At 52.9% G+C, this 17,621-nt stretch overlaps 7 protein-coding genes across 7 annotated transcripts; 5 read left to right on the forward strand and 2 right to left on the reverse strand.

Moving 5' to 3' along the window:
* Positions 1–1,058: 1,058 nt before the first annotated feature.
* ColSpa_08906 (cutinase) lies at positions 1,059–1,824 on the forward strand (the record flags this gene model as incomplete). Its single annotated transcript, XM_049275118.1, has 3 exons — positions 1,059–1,090; positions 1,447–1,507; positions 1,603–1,824. The coding sequence occupies 3 exons, from the start codon at positions 1,059–1,061 to the stop codon at positions 1,822–1,824; spliced, it is 315 nt and encodes a 104-aa protein (XP_049131075.1).
* Positions 1,825–1,900: 76 nt separating this feature from the next.
* ColSpa_08907 (cutinase 1) lies at positions 1,901–2,152 on the forward strand (the record flags this gene model as incomplete). Its single annotated transcript, XM_049275119.1, has 1 exon — positions 1,901–2,152. One exon carries the CDS (start codon positions 1,901–1,903, stop codon positions 2,150–2,152), a length of 252 nt encoding a protein of 83 aa, XP_049131076.1.
* A 1,833-nt stretch (positions 2,153–3,985) lies between these two features.
* Positions 3,986–4,934, reverse strand: ColSpa_08908 (uncharacterized protein; the record flags this gene model as incomplete). Its single annotated transcript, XM_049275120.1, has 2 exons — positions 3,986–4,546; positions 4,605–4,934. 2 exons carry the CDS (start codon positions 4,932–4,934, stop codon positions 3,986–3,988), a joined length of 891 nt encoding a protein of 296 aa, XP_049131077.1.
* A 564-nt stretch (positions 4,935–5,498) lies between these two features.
* Positions 5,499–6,932, forward strand: ColSpa_08909 (putative histidine kinase 3; the record flags this gene model as incomplete). The annotated part of the gene is made up of 2 exons (XM_049275121.1): positions 5,499–6,704; positions 6,771–6,932. The coding sequence occupies 2 exons, from the start codon at positions 5,499–5,501 to the stop codon at positions 6,930–6,932; spliced, it is 1,368 nt and encodes a 455-aa protein (XP_049131078.1).
* Positions 6,933–9,330: 2,398 nt separating this feature from the next.
* ColSpa_08910 (allantoinase) lies at positions 9,331–10,991 on the forward strand (the record flags this gene model as incomplete). The annotated part of the gene is made up of 2 exons (XM_049275122.1): positions 9,331–9,849; positions 9,915–10,991. 2 exons carry the CDS (start codon positions 9,331–9,333, stop codon positions 10,989–10,991), a joined length of 1,596 nt encoding a protein of 531 aa, XP_049131079.1.
* Positions 10,992–13,007: 2,016 nt separating this feature from the next.
* On the reverse strand, positions 13,008–13,420 carry ColSpa_08911 (uncharacterized protein; the record flags this gene model as incomplete). Its single annotated transcript, XM_049275123.1, has 2 exons — positions 13,008–13,104; positions 13,272–13,420. 2 exons carry the CDS (start codon positions 13,418–13,420, stop codon positions 13,008–13,010), a joined length of 246 nt encoding a protein of 81 aa, XP_049131080.1.
* A 3,675-nt stretch (positions 13,421–17,095) lies between these two features.
* On the forward strand, positions 17,096–17,449 carry ColSpa_08912 (uncharacterized protein; the record flags this gene model as incomplete). Its single annotated transcript, XM_049275124.1, has 1 exon — positions 17,096–17,449. One exon carries the CDS (start codon positions 17,096–17,098, stop codon positions 17,447–17,449), a length of 354 nt encoding a protein of 117 aa, XP_049131081.1.
* Positions 17,450–17,621: the final 172 nt, after the last annotated feature.

Genomic DNA, 17,621 nt, shown 5'->3' on the forward strand with positions numbered 1-17,621 from the left:
GATATGATAGTGACATTCATAACAACATTGGAAGTAACTCAGTCACTCGCTAGTCGGTTAGCGGGCCTGCCTCATTCTGCTAATGCTGCTGCAAGGTCTTTGACCCAGATCAAGCCGTTGCCCAGTGAGGATACGAGAATCGGCTCAACTCGCAACGTTTCCACAACAGGGTATAGCTCGTCCCTTCCAAACACTCTGCAATGCAACGCAGGGCCGAGTTGAGCGTCTTCTTCCCCAGATGACCCACTCACGTAGGGGCGGCATTTGAACTGCATCACAACGGCTGCTTACCTTGCTACGTCTTCAGTCTTGGCATTACCGGATAACCACCCAACGTACAAGTTTCTGCGCTCGCGGGCTTGAAGACAACAATGTCTGATTGGTTTCGTATGTATGAAGCTCCCAAAACGACTTAGCCGGGCCTCCTTTCCCCTCTAAGCCGAGGCATCCAATATCTACAGCTTGCGGGGCAGATGCGGGGGTTGCAGCTCTCTGCCGGCCGAGTCTCCGTTGCGCATGATCCTAAGACCTATCGATCTGCAGTGGTATCAGGTTCCGCGACATCTGCTAGATGAGTACCATCCATCAGGGTCCAATGAGGCCATGAAGTTTCGTAATGTCGGAAATTCTCCCCAGGACGTCCGGAGGTCATGTTAGATGAGACATGGAGTTGAGCTACACTTACATGAAAAATGTTGAGACGAGAGACCCAAGGTGGTCGTAAGCAGCACATGCCCCTCATTCTTACACACTGCCCTGGCGTTGTTGACAAGTCTTGTCCCGAGGCTTTTGTGTTGGCTGCAACCAAAGAAGTTGCGGAGGCTCCTCCGACCATTCCCAATTCGATGTCCTGTCGCGAAACGGCGATCCTCACGTGGCTCAGTTTTTCCTTGGAACGTTGAGCTCACCATCTCTGAACCACCAAGGTTGTGGATGGCTTCTAAATGCGACTGGCGGATGAATCTTACTACCTGCCTGAGAGCGCGATGGGATTTGGGTAGCTACTGAGTTATGTTTGATCGATTTTGAGTGGGCGAGAGATAGACTAGACGCGGAAAATGGCAAACGAGCATACGCACAGTGAAGCATAGTTTGTGTAGATGGACTAGACGACCTCAGAGAACATAAATAGCTCCTGAATCACCCCGAAAACCGACTATTGACATCGTGTTCAAAAGCCTCAAACCTTCGTCGCTCAGAGCTGACTCCATCACTCTTTCGCTTCAAGTCCAGACATCCCCCTGAACCGCTTCTTCTCTCGAGTACCCTAGGGACCAGTAAACCACCACAAATCATTACCAAAATGAAGTTCTTCGCCATTCTCTCCCTCGCTGTTACCCTTGCCGCCGCGGCCCCTGTCGAAGTCGCCGTCGTAAACGCTGGCGCCACCGACCTCGAGGTCCGCCAGACCAGCTCGACCCGTAACGAGCTCGAGTCTGGCAGCAGTTCGGCCTGCCCCAAGGTCATCTACATCTTTGCCCGCGCCTCCACGGAGCCCGGTAACATGGTAAGCGAGACAAACGTTGGCACACCATCGTGGACGCTGTCGTGGCCTCGCAGGCCCGAGTTTTGAGTCTGAAGTCTGACTCTTGTGTAACTTAGGGAATTAGCGCAGGCCCGACTGTGGCAGACGCCCTGGAGAGCCGGTATGGCGCCGCCCAGGTCTGGGTACAAGGCGTCGGCGGCCCATACAGCGCGGACCTGGCGTCCAACTTCCTCCCCGAGGGGACCAGCCGTGCCGCCATCAACGAGGCCAAAAGGCTGCTCACCCTGGCCAACACAAAGTGCCCCAACTCGGCCGTCGTCGCCGGCGGATACAGGTAGGCCCAACAGTCACTGCCCCCTTTTTGAGTGCGAGCGATCGCTGACATGGGATGCCGGCAGCCAAGGAACAGCCGTCATGGCGTCGTCCATCTCTGAGCTAAGCTCGACGATCCAGAGCCAGATCAAGGGCGTTGTGCTGTTCGGGTACACCAAGAACCTGCAGAACCTGGGTCGCATCCCCAACTTCCCGAGCTCCAAGACGGAGGTGTACTGCGGCGCCACCGACGCAGTGTGCTTTGGCACCCTCTTTATCTTGCCGGCGCACTTCCTTTACCAGACGGAGGCTGCTGTGTCTGCGCCGCGATTCCTGGCTGCCCGTATTGGATGAGACGTCCAAATCTGCTTTGGGCTAGTTGGGCTCAGTCGGATCCGAGGGGAATTTGAGGTACAGCCTCTCGGTGCCACAGCAAACCTGAGTCGTGTTGCACGCGGGCTGGTGATGGCAAGCAGCCATGGACGGTTATTGCGGGCCAGGGTGGAACGGTTGAAACGTTGGACCAAGTATTGCCGTTCGCTTCTTCTCAGTCTTTTCTCTTCCTTCAGTCGTTACTATTAGTCGTCTAGTCATTTGACATTGCCTGGTTACTGCGATGAACGGGATAAACGCAAATTACTTTGTTGGTTTCTAAGCTAAAGGGGGTATCATTGAGTCATTATTCCTATGTTTGGTTGTGCCATGTTTTATGCCTTGACCCTGCTTCGAAGGAAAGCCGCGTGCCTCTGCGAGTGGTATTTGACGTCGGCGGGATGCAGTGGGTTGTATACGATGCGGCACGTCTTGCATTCCATGAAGGCGGGCTTTGAGGAGAGGTTGATGGTGGTCTGGACTGTGACGACTGGTTTCGTCCGTGCTAGTGGTTTCTTTGGGACTGTAGATGCTTTCGTGCCCTCGTTATCTCGAAGTTCGTTGAGTTCTTTCCCGCTTCCCCTTCGTGTCCTTGTCCCCAAACCTCTCCTTGTACCAAGTGTATCAACGCATCGATGTCCTTCATCGTTATCCTTCGCATTCTCCACGGGGTCCGATGAGGGCTGTATGGGCGTGCTGGGGCGCAGCCTTAAACGACGGGGCTCTTTGATCTTTCGGAACACTGGTGGTGATGACGGTGGGGTGTTGACCAATTTCTCGGAATCGGACAGCGGGTCAGAGAACTCTGTGGCCGAACTCGACCGGCATGGCTTGAAGTAACTAAGAATCGAGCTCTTGGGTATGTTGCTCGACGGCTGCGCGTGTTGTGTCGGAGGAAGCTTCGGGAGGTCTGGTGTCCGTGTGGCTGGCTCCGCGTCGACTTTGCGCTTCTTCAGAAGCCCCGGACTGGCATTATTTTCTGCTGGGCGTGATCGTTTACTGTATGTCCGCAGAGTGCGCCTGGTCGACGTTAGTCCGAGTTGTGGCATGTGTGGCGAGAACAAGATCGTACCGTTTGTCAGTCGTTGGTCTCTGAATGTCGCGTCGGGTGGGAGAGCTGTACTGAAATTAGCCAAGTTGCTGACATGTGCTGGACCAACTGAAATCACATACAGCTTTGCGCATTCTGTCTGGTCCATCCCTCCCGCAAAGGAATTGGCGGAGAGTGGCGTTCTTGAACTGTTGGTGTCGGCTACAGATGCAGATGTGACGCGACGCGCGTGGTCGTATGTTGTAGGGCGCGAGACGAGATATTGAGGGTATCTGGTGATAATGGTGGTACTCTAACGGGAAGAACAGCTCAAAACGTGCGATTAAAAAACACTGAAACCTATCATAATCGAGGCAGAGAAAAGAAGTGCGAAAAAAGGCCGAGGGTGTGACTGGAAGTGTCTCGTCTTTTCGTCGAGAGGCGCGACATGGTAGATGGGGAGCTTCCGCTCGGAGCCCCACCACAAAAGCGCGCCGCGCGGATGACGTGCAGCTAGACGCGTCCGAGTCGCGTAGCATAAATTTTCCCGCGCCATCACGTGTTATCTTTCCCCCACGACAATGAATTTTGGTTTTCTTCAAGGGCCAATGTTCATCGAACGCGACCCTTCAGAGATCGGAGACTCCCGTGCCGGATTGCTGTGGGCCATTCTATCCTCCGCCGCCGCCGCAATATCGGTGACAGGCTTCGATACGACCAACGAGAATTCACTCGCGAGAGCCCACGACCAAAACTCGTAACACTGGTCACATTTCGTTCATAGACTATGATAGACCCTTCAATCGTCGTCGTATCCCTTCGTCTGTATCCGGCGTCTTCGTATCGAGGAGCATTGTCTTGTTCTCTCCCGATTTGTCGCCGTTGCCGTCCTCGCCCAGCACCCACGTCTGCATCACTTCCTTGATCTCTTCTGGTTCATTACGATTTGCCTTGGCCTCCGTCATCCTCCACACGTATCCCGAATACACGGCGACCTCTGCAACGAGGACAAGGATGGAGCCAGCGAGGGTCAGGAAGATGCGCGCAGTGATGCTCCACCAGCGCGCCGCAATCCATATCGTCGCGGCGACGCCGATGACGCTGATGAGGAAGTTGAGAATGACCATCATCTGCTTCTGCACATCGCCAAGCGTCACCTCGTCATCACCGTTGTCCGATTCGCGCATGGGTCGGTTCACTTCGGCAAAGGCGTGAGCCCTCGTCGCGGCGTTGGGGAATTGTTGAGAAAAGGTTTCCATTCGAGAGGGCTGCTTCATCATGCGCTGGTATGTGCGCTCCTCTTCTTCGCGTCGCAGGCGAGCCATCAAGGCCTTATACTCGGCGGACTACAAGCGAACTGTCAGCGGATTGGTATCCAACGAGCGGGCGGTGCTGAAGACGTACAGGCTCTGGTTTTGGAGGCGGCGGAGGAATGTACACCCTAGCGCCTCGGAGCAGCCCTTCCAAGCTGAATCCGTCAATGCCCTCGCTCTTCAGGTCTTTCCATAGATCGAGTATTTCGCCATGCGTGATGGGGTTCCCAAGAGCAAGCTTCTCGGGAGTCCGCTCTTCTGCCTCAACTGTCGCTGCGGGAAGGGCCGATGCATCTGACGTCGATGCCTGGTGCGTTGCTGTGTCTGTCTTGGATGCGTCCGACTTGTCCCGGCTCGATCTCACCTCAGCCAACTTCTGCAGGCCTTCGGCGATGGAAGGTGTTATCGCGAGTTGTACCATGTCTGCTGATGTGCTCTCTCACTTTGTCACTTTCTCTCATGCGGACATTTCGAGGTGATGCTGGTCGCAGACAAAGAAGAAGATGCCACTGTCAGATCGGAGTAATTGAAATGCGCTCGTCCCTCGTCTGGCATGTCGATTCGACCGATGCCACCAGGTAAGCTCAGCAGCTCCAGGCGTGGTGTCCAGTGTCCCTCCCACCCAAAAGCTCAGATCATCATCAGGATTCAACCACTTACAGCGTACCAAAAGCTGTGGGACCCGCTTTTTCCCCAATAGATACGCACGTCGGCCCATCTGTTCCTGGTCGGCAAACCAATAGGCAGCGGTACGTACCTTACCTAAGACACAGCGAAGGGAAAGATCGGACCCGACATTCTCTGGTTGAATTTCTCGGTGTGGGAGAGGGAAAAATAAAAAAGTCATCGACTATCATCACCCTCTACAGCTGTCAATTGCCACAACGTCGGGTCTCGAGCAAGGTCTACGCGATACAGATGCTGTCGGACCCTCTGGCGAATCTTTCCGCACTCCATTGATACCCTTTGGAGCACTACCGGAGCCATGCAGCTCCGTCCGGGAGCAGCCATGCTGCGCAGCACCACGTCAATAACGTCACGATCTCTCCTCTCCTCCTCTCCCTCCCGATGCGCGCAATGTCGGCGACCCGCCCCCCTCGACCTCCGGTTACCTCTGACTAGTGCTCTGTACCACTCTTCGTCGAAACGGTCCTCTGCTTGGGGTGCCGCCGTCTCTGTCGCATCGAACATTGCCGCCAATGCTGTCAACCGCGTCATCCCGAAAGGGGATATGCACATCGATCCGCTGCGGACGGTGGCCAAGGAGATGAAGTTCCTGACGGGCAACATTCGGAAGCTTCTGGGCTCCGGCCATCCTTCGTTGGATCGTGTCGCCAAGTACTACACACAGGCTGAGGGCAAACACATGCGGCCCCTCATCGTCTTACTTATGGCGAGAGCCACCGCCCTCTGCCCAAAGGGCCCCCGACTGCACTCCGGCCAAGCTATTGGCGGTGTCGACACGGCGATATCTCCTCCCAACATCCTCGTTGACGTCAATCCAAGCTCGCCCCTTACGAGTGCTGCTCCCGAGCCAGCCGAGGTCGACTCTGATATCCTCCCTTCCCAGCGTCGTCTCGCCGAGATCACCGAGCTGATCCACACGGCGTCTCTGCTCCATGACGATGTCATCGACCATTCCGTTTCGCGCCGCGGATCCCCTTCGGCGAACCTTGAGTTCGGCAACAAGATGGCCGTTCTGGCGGGCGACTTTCTCCTCGGCCGCGCATCCGTAGCTCTGGCTCGCTTGAGAAACGCCGAGGTCATCGAGCTCCTCGCCACAGTCATCGCGAACCTTGTCGAGGGCGAGTTCATGCAGCTCAAGAACACTGAGCAGGATGAGCGGAGACCCGTGTGGTCGGAGGAGACAGTGACCTATTACCTTCAAAAGACGTATCTGAAGACGGCCAGCTTGATTTCCAAGTCGTGCCGTGCTTCCGCAATCCTCGGTGGTTCGGACGCTGCTTCGGTCGAGGCAGCGTACGCCTACGGCAAGAACCTGGGTCTTGCATTCCAGCTCGTCGATGACATGCTCGACTACACAAGGAGCGAGAAGGAGCTGGGCAAGCCGGCCGGAGCCGACCTGGAGCTGGGTCTCGCGACGGCCCCACTGCTATTCGCGTGGAAGACGACGCCGGAGCTGGGCGCCCTAGTTGGCAGGAAGTTTGAGCAGGAGGGCGACGTTGCAAGGGTAAGCGCGCGTGTAGCGACATGCTCCGACTTTTGGAGAAGAAGGTTATGACTAACGCGGTTTCAGGCTCGCGAGTTGGTTCTCCAAAGCGACGGCATTGAGCAGACGAGGGCACTAGCCCAGGATTACTCAGAAAAGGCCATTGCAGCCATCAGCGAATTCCCTGACAGTGAGGCCAAGGACGGGCTTGTTGAAATGGCTGTGAAGGCGTTGAAGAGGACAAAGTAATGAACTGGCCGCAAGGGCCGGCCGCTACCACCACACCATACCTGTACAAAACAAAAATCCTGGAATGCACGCATTATGGTATGTGCATTCGACACTGTATAACAGACCATCTGGGCTCTTTGCAGAGTACATGTAACGATATTATACAACTAGACGGCGGCGTGGGGGTAGACGAATGGGATTCAACGAGGTCGAGGTGATACAACCTTTAGCTCAATACCACACACAGCTTCCCTTTTTTTTCTTTTTTTTTACACAGGGTTCGGCACGAGGGACGGGTGTTAGAGAATGAGCAACTTTCAAACTTGATTGTGTTTGCGTTCTTGCACTAGGCCGTCAAAAAAATTGGCAGAACTGACTTACATGTCTGATTGGCGAGATGGGAATCTTTTACTCGATCGAAACACGGCCATGCGGAAAGTTTAAATCCCGATCAGCAGTCCGTCGTAAACTGGACGGGGCCTAGACAGCGGGCGACGGCGGCCAGCTCCGTGGAGATGCGGTTTTCGTTACGTCGCTCCGTTGGGATACGTGCAGCGTGGCAGCAGGAAACGGCACGATGAGACGCAGGGATCGGTCAGGGACCAGCGAAGCTTGATCGGAGTCCAGTCCCAAGCTTCCAGCATGTTGGAGGCGTTTACTTGTTGAGGACAGACGAATACGGCCCATGTCTCATCCGATCCGTGGCCGGGTAAGAAACGGAAGGACAAAGCACGAAGCACACAAACCCACCGTTGATGGGGAATCCGAAACGATTCGTGATAAATGGATTGAAGACCGAAGGACGGCAAAGAAACAGAAGCGAAGGCCGGTTATCGGGCCTAGGTCGCACTTCTGAACACGCGAAGACATCCTCGGCTGGATATGACTCGGTGCCCTGGGACTGCGGGTGGCTTGTACCCGAGCCGGCCGACATTGGAGAGTGCATGTGCCTTTTCCATTCGCCCATCTTGTCCGTCCTTCAGTCTATGACCATCTTATGACCCGACGATACTGGTTCTTCGTTGTCTTCATTGCGAAACGATCGAGTAACAGGAACTACACGCCAACGGCAAGTGACGGGCCATGGAGTACAGACTGGGGAGGCCAGGATCAAAATCAACCCCCGGCTGTCATGTGCTGCCGTCACCGGCAGAAGATTCTGCACGAGGAAAACTAGACTAAAATCCGACGGGGCGCATAAATTGGCGGGTCAGACTCCCCGAAGTAGCGATGTTTTACTCGATCATTACTCGATCGAAACTCCCAAGTGAAGCTTAGACGACGCCTTTGATGCAACAGCAGCAGCGGAGCCTGAAGAAAGCCGCGCCGATAAGCACACAGATCCGCGATAAGGCCAAAAGTTACACTAGAGCAAAGGGACAAGGGCCCCTGACTTTCCCGAGAACGGCCGATGAAGGCCGTGGTGGGCTCGACTCTCTCCGTCACTGACACGTACCTTTGATTCGTTCCCCCATCGGATGACTAAGACTCTCCAGATCGGGGAACGGCTGCATCCGATGAATGAGTAGCCAATCAGTATCGGCTGATAACGACATCGAAGACATTAAGGGTCCCCTCCCCCTTATCATAGAAAGGTCTTGATAACGCACCCCACACAATAACGGCAGCCTTGAACGCAAAGCCGACAGCACCGTGCAGCCAGAACGGTGGGCAAGTGGGATGGACAACAAACGCTGCCGGGTAATGGCAGATGGGAAACCAACACGAAGGGAGGAGACTTGGCGGCGTGGACGGAGGGTCTCGGTGGCTGATCCCTTCTGACCCTTTGCCATTTCTGGCTGGTCCTTGCCATGCCCTTTGTCCTTTGTCCTGTCAGAGAACGTTGTTTATCTTATCAGGAACTGAAAATGGAAGCCCAGAAGACCGGATGGAAGGGAATGGCTGGTCTGGGGACCCGTCCGGCGTCCAGCTCCGTCTGGACTCGAGGTGGGCTGTGGATCGAGCAACAGACGACTTTCTTCTCGAATGGGATTCGGACGGCAGCCCTTCTTTTTTTCCTCTTCGCACTCCCTCCTTTTTTCACTGTCTCTTGTCTTCGTGGTTCCATAGTCATTCTTATTACAGCTTCTAAGAAGCTATCTGCATTCAACTCATAGTGTAGGCGTTCGGTTACCCAAGACCGCTTACTTTCACTTGCATAACCGAAATATTCTTTACACCCAAGACTCACATCTCACTCATCTCGCTACCTCAAGCCACATCAACGGGTCTTATCTACCTCACCACCCCTCCACCCCGCGACCGAGATAAGCTTCCCCCTTCCCCAGAAGAAGCAACAAGCTCTCGCAGAACGTGCTCCGCGGGGAAAGCTGTCCAGGAATCACTATATTTCCCTTATCGGACCTTCCCAAGCTCCAAAACGAGCTTATCACCAACCCTCCCAGCTCTCTTCATCATGACTGTCACCCAAGCCACCACGACGCCCCTTGTGGTCCTCGTCTCAACGCGTGCCGTCCTCACCGCTGCTGAAGATGACCTCGTCCTCACCCCCGCCACGATAACAGTCTCTCCCGACACCGGCAAGATTGTGAATATCGTTCCCGCCGTCCTCCCCAGGACTTCTTTCCCTGCCTCGACGATCTACATCGACTACGGCTCCAAGCTCCTGCTCCCCGGCCTCGTCGATGCCCACGTCCACCTCAACGAGCCCGGACGCACGGAATGGGAAGGCTTTTGGACCGGCACAAGGGCCGCTGCCTCTGGTGGCGTGACGACCGTTGTTGACATGCCCCTCAACGCCATCCCGCCCACCACGACAGTGGCCGGGTTCAGGGAGAAGCTCTCGGCGAGTCAAGGCCAGTGCTGGGTCGACGTTGGTTTCTACGGCGGAGTGATTCCCGGAAACGCAGATGACCTGTTGCCTCTTGTTGAGGCCGGTGTGAGAGGCTTCAAGGGCTTCCTCATCGAGTCGGGTGTAAGTGACACGCCCAGCGAGGCTTCCAGGAATCCCCAAACGTTTACTGACAGACACCCCCACAGGTCGATGAATTCCCCGCCGTCTCCTCGCAAGACGTGGCCCTGGCCATGGAGAAGCTCAACGGCACGCCCACCACGCTTATGTTCCACGCCGAGATGATCCCGCCCATCGCCGACTCGGTAGGCGACGCCGTCCAGCAGTCCGAGCCGCCCCTCGCCCCAACCGGCGAGCTCAACTCCTACCAGACCTTTCTCGAGTCCCGCCCGCCGTCCTTTGAGACGTACGCCGTCGAGGAGATTCTATCGCTCGCGCACCTCGCGCCGGACCTCCACCTGCACATCGTCCACCTCTCGGCCACGCAGGCCATCCCCCTCCTCAAGGAAGCCCGGGAAAAGGGCATCAACATCACCGCTGAGACGTGCTTCCACTACCTCGGCTTCGCCTCGGAGGACATCGCCGACGGTGACACGCGCCACAAGTGCTGCCCGCCCATCCGCGAGCGGTCGAACCGCGACGGGCTGTGGGAGGAGCTGGTGGCCGCGGACTCGTGCATTAAGACCATCGTCTCGGACCATTCCCCCTGCACGCCACAGCTGAAGCTGCTCCCGAGCCACCTCGAGGCGTCGCCCGCAGCCGAGGACGCCGACGCGCCCAACATGCACCATTCGGACTCTGGTGTCGACATGACGATCCCCGGCGAGAGCGTCGACAAGATCATTGCCGAGAAGACGCTCGAGGATGCGGCGCTGGCCGTGGCGGACGCCAGCTCGCGGGGTGACTTCTTCGCCGCGTGGGGCGGCATCTCGTCTGTCGGCCTGGGGCTGCCGATTGTGTACACGGCGGCGAGGGCGCGCATCGCCGCCGAGGGCAAGGAGACCGCGGCGCCGTCCATCGTGGACATTGTGCGGTTGTGCAGTCAGGCGACCGCAAAGCAAGTCGGTCTGGCGCACCGCAAGGGCGCGCTCAAGGTTGGCATGGACGCCGATATCTGCGTCTTTGACGACGCCGACGCGTGGACGCTGCGGTCTGGGGACATACGGTGGAAGAACCGGTGCTCGCCATGGGAGGGCACGAGTTCGCGGGCCGGGTGCGGGAGACGTGGGTGCGCGGCCGGAAGGTGTTTGAGTACGGTGGCGTGAACGGGGGTTCGTCTGTAAAGGGCCCGTTGGCGAGGCTATTACCGAGAAGCGTGTTGCTTGAGGTATGCCGCTGGTCTAGAGGGGCGATGGGATGGGAGCATTTGTTTTCGCGAGCGATGTCTTGGGTGTAGGCGTCGTGGATTTTGACGAACGGCGTTGGCTAGTTTGCATGAATGATTACACGCGACATCAACATGACTTGACCTGAGTCAGAGACTCTTTCGAAGGTACATATCGCTTGATAATTGTGGATGACGCACTCTGAAAGCTCGTGAATGTCGGTTCTCATAGATCAGACTTTGTGACCCTTCCGGGTCGGGCCCGAATTTGCTCAGGAATCTGGGTAACGAAAGATCCCCGGGTCTGAAGGTTCGCATGCGAGCCTCGATTGGACCTCCCTGTGAATATGGGGTTGCATTCACCTAGAATCTGAGGTGAAAATGAGGGGCAGCTGAGCTCTAGCTGGAAATTTTAGTTGCAACATCCGAATCCACGCAAGGCTGGGTCTTGTTTCATTATAGCAGTAGTCTTTAACATGTCTACAACAGCTTCTGTTTAGGTTTAATATGATAGCCAACAAGCCGGGATTATCAACTGTTCACAACGGTACCAGTGCCCACCTGTGGACCATTCTGTGTGCGCTTGCGACAGGACGAACGATGATGTTCCAGGGATAAAGATGGCGCACGCCGCCAATACGAGCACTCATGGGCAAGGAAGGAAAAGGACTGAGATAGTAAACCACGAATTGACAAAAATTTCCCAAGAACAACATAGCCTTTCGGAAAGGGTTGGAATCCGTTCCGCCAAACAGGGTGCATCATCCGACAACAATCTTCCGGTCTGGTGCCGAGACTGTCCTTCTGTTGTTTTTGGAGGAAATAATCGCTGGCGACATCAGATTATATATCACAGACTAAGCCAATTCAATGGAAGCGAGTAGAGTCTTGAACTTAATTCAACTAGATGGACCATTCCAATGAATGAGAGGAGCATACTGAGGGCAAGGAATCCTGTGTGAAAGACTCTTTTCTGCAAAGGTATGCATGTCAAGTCGACACACCTTTCTTAGCTTCATAATAGTTCGCGATAAGCTGCAACCATGTCCTCATCCTTGAGATAGCCGCTAGCGCCATCTAAGCTAGGTGTAGCATCCGCAACCACATATACTATACCCCTCCTCCCAGCCTGTCAAGTCGGCACCTGCCATGACGTTGCCGTTTTTTTCTCTTTTATTCTTTCAAAGCAGAAATTCTCCGAATTACAAGTTCTCTCAACCTCTGCGGGGCTACGGCCAAGATCTTGGTCCAGTTACCGACCGACCAGCGGAAACCGATCACAGCGTCCAGAGGAAACAACAAAAATGATGAGCCGATGGCGATGGCATCATACCGCCACGGCGGGAGATTTTGCGCAGCCCGTAGTCGCCGCTTGTTGCTTCGTGCCTTTCGCCCATCTAGAACCTAGACGATCCTAACCGAATTCCCAGCGCTCTCCGTTTGCGTGATGTCCCCTTAGTGTCTACAGATCACGCTTGGTGACGCTACGAATGGTATGCTAAGCAAGGCTGGGCGCTGCAGAACCGGAATCAAATCGTGGGCTTGGAGATGAACTCAGCTGGGGACTTGAAGGAAGCCAAAGAGCTTTTTTTATGGGATCTTATGTTTTATTGTTTTATTTTCAGACTGTTATAATCGTAAAACGGGCTCGTGAGTTGAGATCAATGGTAAGTTTGTGTTTGAGAAAACATTCTTTTGCTATTACCCACTTCGAACTTCCTAGCATCCCGATTATGACTCCACGAAAACGCTAGTAGATACGGCCTCAGACGTTGTTGCCCTTACGTCACTAAGTTGTTTCCCGACCCTAGTATGGGAACCGGATATTGTTCTAGATTGACAGTCATTCTCGTGTACAAAGTGTTTCACGTTTGAGAGACACAGCTCAGCGTTGTGTAGCGACAATATAATCTTCCGTTTCACGAAGAACCTAAAGTCTACAGCTATTGAATACAGTCTAGGTTATATTTGCTACCAAGTTCTGGACCTGAACCTTGTGTCCGGCGAGAATTTCGATCTGGTGAGGAGCGAAGCTATTTCCGCCACTGCCAATACTGGGACTGAAGGTTTCCGAACGGTCAAAACAATGCTTGAAGAGAACATTGACAGTAGGGAGACATGAGCATATCAAACCTATAGTGACCTCAGCTGTGCTAGTGATGAGGTTAGCTTAGTGAACGATTCCATAGTTACATACAAACTTGGAAATAGAGTCACATACCCGAGAAGGTTGAATTGGATGAAATCTGCCGATTCGTCGTTAGAGTTTTCAAGTTGAAGTACTAAAATCATGCGGACAATGCTTGCTGCTGTGGCAATGCCTCCAGCACTGAGCATAATGATGACCTTTAAACGCTTGACCCGCGACATCTTTAGTGTCCATGTGGCGGGATGGGTAGACAGAGAACGGCCAAGTCGGTCACGGTGCTGACGACAGTGTCAGCAACGAAGATTGCGCGCTGGTTCAAGCAGGTGGCTTCTAATGTTAAATCCCAAAACCCCGCAACTGGATTGCAAACAAGCGCCTTGAGTATGAAAACAGGTAGAATGTATGCCGTCATGAAGGCAATGACAGCGTGCGTCGCAAATACTGTTCGCTTGTGTGGCCTAAAAACCTTTTTTACAATCATAAGAAGGGCGAGCTTCGTAGAGTAGGCGCATGGACCGTAAACAAGACTGTCGGCATACAGCCCCAGGGAGAAGGTCAATCAGCGGCTCTCATGAAAGAAATCTGATAACTTACCTTTTTGAACCCAACGAGATTTTCATCTGATATTTCGTAGACGTGAAAGCCGCCACCATAATAGTGCACTTGACAGTAGACAGTGAGTCTAGGAATCTGCTTAAGCTAAGCGTTATCACTCACTCACAAGTGCCGTGGCGCTAAAGGCGAGAGACAATATCTTTTGGTGTATCAGTAGCCTGTTACTACAAGATTCGAATGCACATGAGTCTCATACCCAAGCCAATACAGCTACCCCTAGATGGTGTTAGTGTTGCACTAATGAATGCGTACTCGGGGACACCATAGCTTACAGTCGTCCACGCAGAATGGCGGTGCGATAAGTGTTTTGACGCATAATCGTAGCGACATAAACAAGCTGACGATTGCAACTGAGACAATTTGCGATACCAGATTGATGGTGTGTAGGTCAACCTTTGGATGCTGCAGATTGGACATGGTGGCTACTGACGGCAGGACTGCCTCTTCGTGGTCATACGCAACATACTAAATACAAGAAAATATGAATGTACAGCCATGAGCAGTCTTTGAGTTCGAAGTGGTGCTGAGCTGGACAAGATTATTTAAAGAAAAGAGGGAAATGAGCCACATGTGATGGACACAATAACATGGTACGATGTAGTTGCAATGCCGAAATACTCGTTAGAAAATCAGCTAGGTTACACGACTTTCCGCGTACAGGCGCCCGCACGCACTTATAGCCTGAGTTCATGCATGGAAGAAGTCTGTCTGATTTGCACAAGTGTGTTTCATAGATGAACTTTGAGGTGGCTACCGACAGGACTAGGATGTCGTTTTGCACCTCGTGTACAGTTTAGGGGAAAATGACAGGGACAATGATGTAGAAAGTGACCCTAGCTGTGCGTGCGAGCAGCTACCGAAACCGAAGCAACCTCCTTGCCAAGCGATTTTGATTTCGCTTTTTCTTTCACTAAATCGGAGCAATACGCATCGTATCGCGAATAGCTGACGGTTTGAGCAAAGGCTTTGCGGGCTCTTTAGCCGTTCCATTCGACCGTATATACACTTGGGGAAACAACATTAGTACATCCTAAATCCTCGCGTTTTGAGGAACTTGATCGAGAGCCATAATTGAATAACGCAATATGTGTCGTTCGAAAGCTCACCTCGCAGCAGTCAGGCTTTTTCAATGTCTGGCCGCATCGAGCTTTCCGCAAGGTCTCTGGAGGGCCTTGGGCGAAGCCATCTTCTGTAAATTATTCACGTCATTGGTCAGCATGACTCGAGCCGCAAGTCAGTTGAAGTGACCGCGCTGTTGGGTGCTTCGTACCATAGGTATTGATATCGTACTGTAGGATCTAGCGCACAGGTCAAAGGTGCTACCGTATCGGGTTATACGTACTGTAATCTTGTTTCCGCACAGGGTAAACTTTGTTACACTGCTTGTAATGGGCAGCTAGTCCAAGAAATAATACGTAGTAATCAATAAATCCGGCTTGGACCCCAGCTTAAGGACACATAGAGACCAACGGCCATGTCGAAACTCGGAAACCAAGCGCCAAGGCGAAACGTTGTTTGAAGCATATAGAACCTAGGTTTTCTTTTTGGTTCCCTGGTTCTTTGTCTCAATGAACCATGATGCGTAAGAACAAGTACCCATAGGAGCTAAGATCAGGTTCTACCACAGCGACTGTACCGTGCACAACTTCTTTGAGGTCGATTTGCATTCCTTGGCGACCATAATATCGGGAAGAAAACAGGTTCTGCAAAGACTGTTCCAGCAGACTTGACTCAGAGTGTTTTATGATTAAGGCGGGGATAATGGATCTTGAAAGTCAGGCAGCTTTGTCAGTTGATCTCAGTGTTGGCTGCCGTACCATATATTTCTTGGAGTAGCATCCAGAAAATGGGATGCATTTGCATTCAAACTGTCAACTACATTTCACTTCTTTATCTCGATCTGAGAGTTAAAAAAAACTGGTCTTGATTTCGTGAACATCACCAATGACAGTCGTCACGGCACTCTGATAATAATCACCCCGACGATGACACTTTACGGCAAGCCCACACTGAGAGTTTGAACATAAAAACATGAACGAATTCCCAGATCACTACGATTCCGTCAAATCTCCTGACTCTATTAATCCGTTACCTCCTGTCCTTCGCCATGGCCTCGTCGCAGCAGCAACAATGGGGTTCATCTCCTTTTTGGCCAGCTTCCTTTCATTGGCTTTCCAGATGTGCAACCTATCGTCATCGTATCCTAACAAATCGCCGCGGGAGAAGAATCCGATTTTTGAGGTTAATTCGTCAAGACTAATGAATGCAGCATTCCTCACAACCGGAAACTGGGACACAGTTAGCGAGGCTAAGGTTGCAAACGTCGCGAAAGGGACATGGTGGCAACGGGCGGTCGATGAGCCGCCAAAACAGTTCCTCGCCTTGATTTTCAACCAACTGCTTGCCAACCTTCAGCAAGCGCTAGCCTTTCTGCTGAATGTTGAGTGGTTGACGAGAGACAGCATCGAGGCTGGCACAAGCACATGTTCAATGCAAGGATGGTTGGCCTCAACAGGCAACTTCGCATCCTCAATCTTCGTTTTGGGTATTGCGTTGCACACCTATACAACAATCGTCTCGACCTACAAAATACCAGCCTGGGCTTTCCATACAGCTATACTTCTGACGTGGGGGTTTACCTACGGATTAGAGATTCTCGGCATTGTTATTAGAAAGATTTGGATGGAAGAGAGTAGCCCGTACGTCAGGGCCGGCGCATGGGTAGATTATTGAGAGCGAATCCAATTTTCAACCTGCTAACATAATGCTAGTGCTGGATCAACTCTAGACATCAAGCCATCCCGTTTTCTCTCCACGATCTCTGGATATTCGTTTCGCTGGTTGTTACAACCGTAATCTACTCAATGGTCTTCCTGCACTTACAGAAAGTATCTCGAAAGAGCGTCGGCCTTATCTCTGTCTGTGGTACAAGAAGACCAGCAGGAAGCCACGACAGCAGCGCAACATCAGGAACGACAAGACGAACCGTTTCATCAACGACGGGTTTAGGACAACTACCCAAAACACTGGCTTACACCCACCAACATAGATTTTTCTTGTACCCGTTGATACATTTTCTTTGCAGCGCGCCTCTAGCGGCAGGTCGCTTGGCATCCTTGGCCGGTTGTCAAGTTTCCTATGGCTATCTCTGTTTTGCTGGTGCTTTGGTCGCCTGCAACGGCTGGCTAAACACTTTGCTCTACTTGTCGATCCGGCAATCTATTGTCTCTTCATATGGAAGACCAATATCTAAGCAAATTGGAACAGAAACCTTTCCACCCATGTCTGGCAGACCTCCCGAATTCGGCACCACGATTACCATTGTTGGTGGAGCCTACCCGAACATAACAAAGAACCGTTACAGCAGGTGGTTTCAAAGCATGGGTTCCACGAAGCTCAAACTGAGCAACCTCAGAGAACTCAAGGTTAAAGCAAGTGATAGTATCGAGATGGAAGGATCCAACATTGGAGAAGGTACTGTCACGGGCATGGCCATCAAGTGCGATACAGTTACGACCATATCTGTGAGGGATGATACACTGACACCGCCCGTAAAATCCAAAATGGCTGTTATGGAGAGGAACTTAAGCGGCGCAAGCAGTTCCATTGGCAGTTCTTGTGTTGCTGAAATATAGAGTTTGGGTTAATCAGAAATGTATGCCTCAGAGCGTTAGATGCGCTCCATTTCGCTGTAACGTGCGTTGTATTCTAGAAGAGATACTTCCCTTAATGTCACTGAATCGAATGCAATCAGAGAAGGCAACTCGGTTGTGAGTGGAACTTGAGCTGGTGGGATCATCATATCGT

This window comes from Colletotrichum spaethianum (genome assembly GCF_022836535.1).
Source record: "Colletotrichum spaethianum MAFF 239500 DNA, contig25, whole genome shotgun sequence".
NCBI lineage: Eukaryota > Fungi > Ascomycota > Sordariomycetes > Glomerellales > Glomerellaceae > Colletotrichum > Colletotrichum spaethianum.